The sequence below is a fragment of the Lactuca virosa genome, chromosome 8 (assembly GCF_052849685.1).
Source record: "Lactuca virosa cultivar CGN04683 chromosome 8, Lactuca_virosa_CGN04683_v6, whole genome shotgun sequence".
NCBI lineage: Eukaryota > Viridiplantae > Streptophyta > Magnoliopsida > Asterales > Asteraceae > Lactuca > Lactuca virosa.
In genome coordinates, this window is record NC_136433.1 from 200,724,634 (window position 1) to 200,733,370 (window position 8,737).

Below are 8,737 nucleotides of genomic sequence, written 5' to 3' on the forward strand. Positions count from 1 at the left end.
AAACAGGAAGACGAAACCCGACCTCGAAAATCGTCATAGGAATACCAACCTTCCCCGCCGGTGGTTAATAAATCGTAGACCCTTCTAGCGGTAATTGAACTTCATGCTCAGGCATAAACCCAAACCAGAACTCAAGAGACTCGAACTCGTCAGGCGTAGGGGCGGTTCCGGATCTGGTGAGGGTCATCGGGAATCGAAGAAGAAAGGCGTAGGAGAAAGAAAAAGCGACAAAGGAGAACGAGATGGCTGATATACGGAAAAATGAAGCACGTAATTGTTCCTAAAAATAAGGGACCCTTAAATAAGTCGCGAAGTGATGGAACCGAACCGTTCCGAAGGCGGAAACTATCTGGCCAGAACGGCTCTATTACGTCAGAAATGCGTCACGAACCGTTCTCACCAAACACGTGCCCAAATCCACGCTAGAACAACTCAGCTAGCTCAAGCAAACGCTAGCATTTACTAGCCTAGGGGACTTGTTAACGTATCTAACCAAGAATACATCAAAGGGTAACGGAAGCGTCAACCATAAAACAACCTGATCAAGGATTGCCACTTGGACGAGTGCCAGACCCGAACCATCGCCCAAGAACCCTCGCGTACTCATCCTCGTATTCCGCTAATCAGGGACAACCCTCCAGAAATGGGGCCTACGTCTCCCACTGGACAAAAGAGTACTTACAGCTCCCACAGAGACAAGGATAGTGCTCTAAATCCCGCCTCCCGACAACGTTGCACCAATAACAAACAACCATGTGCGGGGCACGTCCCACCAATGAAAAACCTCCACGATCTGCAGGACCTGAAAAGGTAAAGGATATTGTCGGGGATTTATTCCCCTAAATACATGTATGAAAAGGTTCCTTCTCCTCCAAGAGAATGGACCGAGAATCTTCTACTTCTCTCCTGCACTTGAATAGACTTGATCTCTCTTCTCTCAAGGAAAAGAAAAACTAACTTGACCGTCGGAGCTTAGTTCCGGGAGACCTTCTCGGACGAAGCCTAACAAATTTCTTCTCTTGTACTGTGATCCTCAGGCTTGCTTCTTCGGTTGCCAAAGAAAACGGAGTCAAGTCGGAAACTTATCACAACAACAATATAGGTGAGTCGACTATGATATTGGAAGCTGTTGCATCGTAGGATTTGTAGATATGACATTCGTTCTTTAGAGTTGTAGGGTCTAACAATAACTGTAATGTTCTTGGCCAATCCTCCATTTTCAACGATATATGGACCCGAAAAGCACCTGATATGTCTGTCACAGTGAACGAGCATTCGTAGAAACATGGTTACTACCTTTGTGATGGCATACGCGGTACCTCAAACTGAAAAAGCAAAGTTATTCACAAAAAGACAAGAATATGTTAGAGAGGATATACAAAGGGCATTTGGAGTCCTCAAGCAGACATGACATATAGTGAAATATGTTGCACGACTCTGGGATATGGAAAAGTTAAAACGAATAATGTATGCATGTATTATAATGCATAATATGATTATTGAATATGAATGTAGAGCGATTTGCATGTACGATGAGAACGACATAGGTACCCCGACTTAAGAGTTCATAACCGGTTCAACTAAATTTTTAGCAAAAGTAATTGAAATTCAGAACACTGAAACTCAATCTTTTAGAAGATCTAACGGAGCATATGTACCAAAACAACATGAACGAAGAATAGTAACATCTTTGAATTATGTTTTTTTATGGAACTTTTATGTTATGTAATTTTATGATTATTTTTGATTGAAGGTAGAGCGATCTAGCGGAACATGTGTACCAAAACACATAGGTGACATCAATTTATTCTCTATAATCTCTCTTCTATTATTCTCAACACATTACACACGTAACACATGTTTCTGAACCCTCTCAACACTCTTAAATTTCATTAAAAATATTAAAATATTTACTAAACCGATAATTGAAATGGTTAAACGATAATTAAAATCCTAAAACAATAATTAAAATCTTAAATGATAATTAAAAGGGTTTTATGTGAAAAAATCTCATTATTTTGGGAAATTTTTTGATAAAGTTTTAAATATTTTTTTTTGAAAAGACAAATCGCATTATTTGGGAAATCATGTAATATTTCATTTCCTGTTAAAATAAAAAAATAAAATTTTTCGTTAATTTGGGCAAAATGTTAAATAATCAGGACTTTTCTGTTTAAAAAAAATTATGACTTTATCAAAAAAATTTCCAAAATAATGAGATTTTTCTGCATAAAATTCATAATTGAAATCCAAATGTATAAGTACTTAAACATGTGGCATAAGTACTAGAACATGCGGGAGATAAAGAGAGTTATGGGTTGGAAATGGTCATGAACCCGTCTAGCCTAACCCAAGCTGGGAGCGAAACCGCCAGGACCGCTGACCCCACGGCTTTTTCCCACCAAAATCGACCAACTCCGTGCACCTTTAGTACTAAAAAAACTAAAAAAAGAAAAAAAAAATCCATTGAACCAGACCAAATCAATCTAGTCCGTGGTATGGACTTAAAAACAAAAAAGAAAAAAAAAAGAAAAAGGAAAACTTAACGGATGGAACCATTAGAGATCGGATCCAATGATACTACTCATCATGTAGAAATTACCAAGTCGAAATTTATCTTATTTAGCCTACCAACAAGAGATGGAAAAAATACTCGTACCCATCAAAGAATCCACTCAAACCCGAATTGACCGGGGAAGGAGATACCCCTCGGTCCCAACCACAATACTTATATAATCTCTAAATAATAATCTAAACTGTATAAGCTATTTTCTTAAAAAAAAAATGATCAAACTCAACATGTCAGACTCCAAACAAAAGCTCACCAATTTATAAGCATTTCAGGGCAGTTCCTAAGCCCTTAGAGTTTGGTCGAATTCATATGAATCTACCCACGTGACAAAATGTAGAAAAACGAACACAACATATTCAACAAATCTCCAAATGACTCGCTGTTTCTTGCGTTGCAGAGTAAACTTCCAAATCTTTCCAACCATATACTATACAAAGTAAATCAAAATACAAACAATTGATCATCAGTTTTTCCTACAAACCATCAAGTTGAAGATTTTGGACGATCATGTCGTTTTTTCATGCTCACATTTTTGTAATTTGTTCAAACTCACACTCTGGATTAATATTTTTTTTTCACACATTTTTATAGAACAAAACACACATTTACCACATTATAAAAGTAACAACACACTTTCGCCTTTTTACGGATATATGTACCTTGACTTTGCCCATATACCATCAAATCCAAACAAACACACACACCTTGACCATTCTTTCAGAACGGATTTGACCTAAACAGAACTTGTCCCATATACACATCTATGCCACTTTAACAAAACAAGACTTAGACCAAGTCTCTTGCTAACCTATTGTGTAATTCATACTAATATCTTAATAAGCTCCATATCATATATGCTTTCTTGTCTTGCTCATTTTATATACTAAATATTATTCTATCAGCAACCGTGAGATTGCCCACACTGCTTGCTAACACAGTGCCCACAATGAGCCCAATCCACACTGGAATAAAAACTCATGTACCGCTTTCACTATCAAAGGTGCATGATAAGTCCATATTGACAACAAAAGACACAAGAAAGACAAAAGGAATGGATATTATAGTAAAACAATGAAACCGTATAGCATCCCTCGAGGTCAAACCACAATTCCAGTGTGCCCATCAAGGAAAGATTCTGCAGATAAAAGATCACAAACACGTTACTTAATTTTGCTATAAATATAAACAAGAAATATTTGTATATATAAAAAGTCAGTCATTAATTACTTGAATATGATTGGCCATGTCACGAGCTTTGTCAATTGTGGTAGTAACACTGAAACAAAAGGCTTGTAGAAGACGTCACACAACAACCATACATCAATCAAATCAAACAAATGTTTTCAGAACTATGTGCACAGATCGACAGAAATCAAAAGTATGAACAATCAAACAAACAAAAAAAAAAAAAAAAAAAAAGATTCACAGAAGCTAAAACCCGAGAGTTGATTTTTGGATTTTTTTAGTTGTTGACCTGAAAAGGAAGAAAGATGTGATATTGTGATGTGACCTGTATTAAGTGAGCTTTGGGCTTTATACATATAGCTTCTGAATCATGAATCATGAATCATGAACAATGAACATGAACCCATTCAATTTACATTCATAGTGAATAGTGATAGCTTCTTCAGCAAGGCACAAAAGCTGCTGAATTGGCGGTATATGTGAAATGACAATACACACCCTCACGAGTTTACTTAGCAGAAGAAATACGGCGTAAGGAGGAAATCCAACTGCTGGAAGGACCTGTTGTTGTAGTAGTAGTAGTCGTGTCTGGAATTGGATGATGATTAGTGTTGTTGTTGGAGTCTGATGGTTTTGTTGGGTATCTTTTTGGGCCAGATGATGATTGTGGCATTTGCAAATGACTCAACATCTGCCACGTCAGCATTATATACAGTTACTTTAGTTTCAATATATATATATATATATATATATATATATATATATATATAAAAGTTAAAAAAACAGATGGTTTACGTTTCTTTCGGGAGGATTTTCGGGAGTCATTCGGTTGATTGGTGATTTTATTTGCATTCGGATGCCAGGACTGGCGACTTTGTTTGAAAGGAACACAACACACACACACACATGTTAGTTTGATGAATATTATCTTAATTTATTTTTTTCTTATAAATATATTATTTGATCTCTAACCTTGATGTTTTTCCATATCTTTTCGAATGGCCCCACTGCTGCTTTCTCCATGACCTGTCTGTAAAAGATGGATAGTTTTTATTAGACAAATTAAGAAATATTATATGAAGAGAGAAACTACATTGAAAGAGCACTAACTAACCAATCCATGTGGTTGAGTTTTATTCTTTTGTGACTGTTGGTATTTAAGAATTGTCCAATCAAAGATATAATCAAATTCAAATCCTGCAACACAAATATAAAAATATTATTTGCATGAAGTAGCTTTTCATGAATTTCACTCGATATAAAATTGGTGTTCTTTATTGCAAATTTATAAATTGCCACAAAAATACCTTCACGAGTGAATAATTCTCGGAATAAACGTTTGAGAAATCCATAATCAGGTCGTTGATCAAATGTCAATGAGTGGCAATAATGGAAGTATGAAGCAAATTCCACAGGGTGAGACTTGCATAGAACCTTAATGAATTGAAATTGTAAGGCATAACAGAAAAAAAAAATGAAGATTTAAACTCAATTAGATAAATGACATGGTATATTGGCATGTATTCACCTCAATTGGAGTTGACAATTTCTTCTCACATATTTTGTCATACTTCTGCTTCTTTGTGGCAGCTTTTAGACCCTGCCATGGAAGGCTAGACACAAAGTTTATGTTAACAAAATTAACATTGAAGGAATTATAAAACTAAAAAAAATATACATCACAGCAAAATTGGGTACCTTCCTCTAAGAAAATATAGAAGTACATATCCAAGAGACTCTAAATCATCACGTCGACTTTGCTCTAGAAAAGAGACAACAAAAATGAATTTTAAGTTTTCTCCTATATTTTAGGGTGATAATATCATTCATTCAAGTTCAGTGAAAGCTATTCTTAGTTCTTACCAATTCCAAGATGAGTATTGCAACTTGCATAACGTGCTGTTCCAGTTAAATTTTTGTTCTCCCTGAAAAAATAGGTAGCAGAATTTATAAAACCATTGAATCTGTGATTTGAAATCATGGAAGAAAAGGGATAATGGGATATTCAAATTTGGGAAGTCTATATCTATATATGCCAAATTGAAAGGTATACCTGTAAGGAATGTGTCGATGGGTTGTTGCATCACGATATCTTTTTGCAAGCCCAAAATCGATAATATAAACCTAATGGATAAAATCATAAAATGAAAGCATATGTGATAATGACATCATTGCAAAATGCCTTAGCGATTTGAAACAAACAAAGTAAGGCCTTTATTATTACCTGGTTTGCTTTTCGACCAAGACCCATGAGAAAATTATCAGGCTTGATATCACGATGCAAAAACCCTTTAGAGTGTACATACTCGATTCGTGTAATCTACACACACAAAGAGATTAGCTTCTTAATTGCTATAGTGAAGAACAAACATGTAATGACCTAACAGAAACTATAAGGTCCAAAACCTAGAAGTTGATGTCTATAGAATGGAAGTATACTGTTTGAATAGGGTGTACAATAGATGGATAGTTACCATTTGATCAGCCAACATTAAGACCGTCTTTAATTGAAATTTCCTCCCACAATAGACAAATAGGTCCTCAAGACTTGGTCCCAGCAAATCGAGTACCAAAATGTTATCCTCTCCATCTACACCAGACCATTTTATGGCAGGTATACCACCTACACGTGAAAACAACGATTGGAAATTGATGTAATGATATATATCATTTCTCAATAGAAGACATGAAAGGGAAGGAAAACATGTATATCTTTGTTATGATAATGCTATACGTACTTCCTCCCTGAAGAATATTGTATAACTTGGCTTCATATAGAAGTTGAGGATGTTTTGTCTTATTGTTCTCCTGCAGAGTCAGAAAAAAATATCTCGACTGAGTTCATGTTACACTAAAATAAGCAATGCATGTACAAAACTATGAGTTCTTATGGATTACTTTCACTTAATTCAGTCTCTGTAAACTTAACCTTAACCTTAAGCAAAAGTAAATAAACAATATAAAGGTAGTACAACATAGACAGCCAAAGGAAGTAAGGAACATGCTCTGATTACTTCACATCATAGATAGATTAGACAATTTTTATTGCAGAAACACCAATGGCATGCTAAGTAGCTGGAATACCATTGCAAACAATCTCGATTCAAGCTAAATCAGTTCATAATCGGACTAAAACCTGCTACAATTCGGATCCTAAGCCTCAAATTCAATGCTCCCTAACCCTAGTGTGACAAACTCACACCGATTACGTTCAGATTCAGCAATTGGAAGCAATATTCAACATAATAACTAGTTAACTACAACTATCTCATATGGTGTACTATAAACTGGATACGCGACCTCACAGTAGCTGACCTTCTAGTTCAATCGCAATAAAACCAATCTAAAAAGTCATTCTTCAAACATAATAGTAAATTATCAAACTAATCGAAAAATGAACAAAAAAGTAACTGCAATTAATCATGTTCAACACTTACGATCTTCACGGCGACGATTTCAAACGTATCAACATGCGTGGCTGCACAAAAAATCCTTAACTCTCTCAAGTTCAATTTCAACAAAACTTACCGATTTAAGAAAGAACAACAAAAAGTAAAAGTAAAACCTAGATGAATTTCACCGAAGGATCCACTTCCGATCTTCCGACCGAGTTTGTACTTTCCTCCGACTATCCTGTCCATATATGTAGATACGCGTTTTCCAGATCAACAACAACAGCTTGACGAAAAATGAAACTGGAGCAGGTCTTCCTCGAAAATTTGAAGGAGATAAAGATGAAAGAATTATTGGAGAGATGAGAGGATTTTGTTTATGTATTTGTTTATTTTATTATATTATATTTTGTTATCCAAAAACAGAAACTAGTAAGTGCGTATGGCTTCGTTAACTGTTGGACCGAGGACTTAAGTTGGACAAAACGCGTAGGGGGGTAAGATGTCATAATATTTTTGTAAGAGGGTAAGATACGATGATAATATGAAATGAAGGGTAAGATTTTATAATACGGTGTAACGGGGTGTCGGTTGTTGGCGAGATGAACAGAAATCATAGGTGTCAACCTTTGAGTTTTGAGGGTAGTGAAGTTATATAACAAGAGTAAACTGTTAGGGTTAAAAGCTTAAATTAGCATCTTTGTTAAAACTTTGGACGTGTTCGGCACGTAGTTTTTGAGAGCTTCTGACTTCTAACTTTTAAGAAAAAGTCTCGTTCGGCAACGGGAGCGTTTAGCTTTTAGCCTAAACAAAAAGCTCCAAAATCAAAAGCTACGTGAAGTAGCTTTCAACAAAACGCTCCAAAATCAAAAGCTACTCGCTACTCGCTACCAGCTAGTTTTTGCCGAACATGCATTTATGTATCGAACATTAGATGTTTTTTTTGGGAGTTAGAGGATTTAATGACACAATTGCATCAATTACCGTTAAAGCGATATTGGATAACTTTTAATTTGATTTTTTCTTGTATTAATATTTGACTTTTATTAAAACATAAAAGTTTTAAATATACATATCGGTAAATGAACAACAAATTATATATATATATATATATATATATATATATATATATATATATATATATATATATTCTTATTGTAGTGCAAGAGAGTGGTTGGGACTTGGGTGGTAAGAAATTTCGTGTCGATATTGAAAATGAAATAATATATTGTATCTTTTTTAAATGTGTTAAAAGATAAGGATTTATTGAAATAAAAAGTTTTATGAAATTCCTTGTCAACAAATGACATGTTAAGGATAAAAAAATGGCCAAAACAACTAGTCATCACGATAATTAGCGGGTTTATTGCAAAATAATATGTATTCAGTTTTTTAATGTATCAAGATATAAGGGATTTCTAATAATTAACCTAAAAGTCAGAGGGTGAGAAATCAAAAAGTTGAACAAAGAAGGATGCACGAATTATTAGAGTATTATGTGTACGTGACACATGTTGCATGTGTACATCATCATTTCCAACAAAAATACCTAAGAATTTGAAACCTTTGAATTATAAATAAAGGTCTA

At 34.8% G+C, this 8,737-nt stretch overlaps 1 protein-coding gene across 1 annotated transcript; it reads right to left on the reverse strand.

The window, feature by feature from the left end:
* Positions 1–3,892: 3,892 nt before the first annotated feature.
* Positions 3,893–7,533, reverse strand: LOC145128803 (casein kinase 1-like protein 4). The gene is made up of 14 exons (XM_079063607.1): positions 7,323–7,533; positions 7,195–7,235; positions 6,496–6,565; positions 6,232–6,380; positions 5,982–6,077; positions 5,811–5,881; positions 5,621–5,682; positions 5,456–5,519; positions 5,286–5,370; positions 5,065–5,191; positions 4,872–4,954; positions 4,730–4,787; positions 4,553–4,629; positions 3,893–4,448 (listed from the first exon to the last, which is right to left on the reverse strand). Exons 1-14 carry the CDS (start codon positions 7,396–7,398, stop codon positions 4,266–4,268), a joined length of 1,242 nt encoding a protein of 413 aa, XP_078919733.1. The 5' UTR covers positions 7,399–7,533; the 3' UTR covers positions 3,893–4,265.
* Between the last annotated feature and the right edge of the window lie 1,204 nt (positions 7,534–8,737).

Bases quoted from the DNA above. Each gene is read 5' to 3' on its own strand.
- LOC145128803 (XM_079063607.1), bottom strand. From the start codon at position 7,398: ATGGACAGGATAGTCGGAGGAAAGTACAAACTCGGTCGGAAGATCGGA. The intron at 5,683-5,810 runs GTATACCTTTCA...CTATTTTTTCAG, and splicing joins CATCGACACATTCCTTACAG to GGAGAACAAAAATTTAACTG. The intron at 4,449-4,552 runs GTAAACCATCTG...CTGACGTGGCAG, and splicing joins AAAATCCTCCCGAAAGAAAC to ATGTTGAGTCATTTGCAAAT.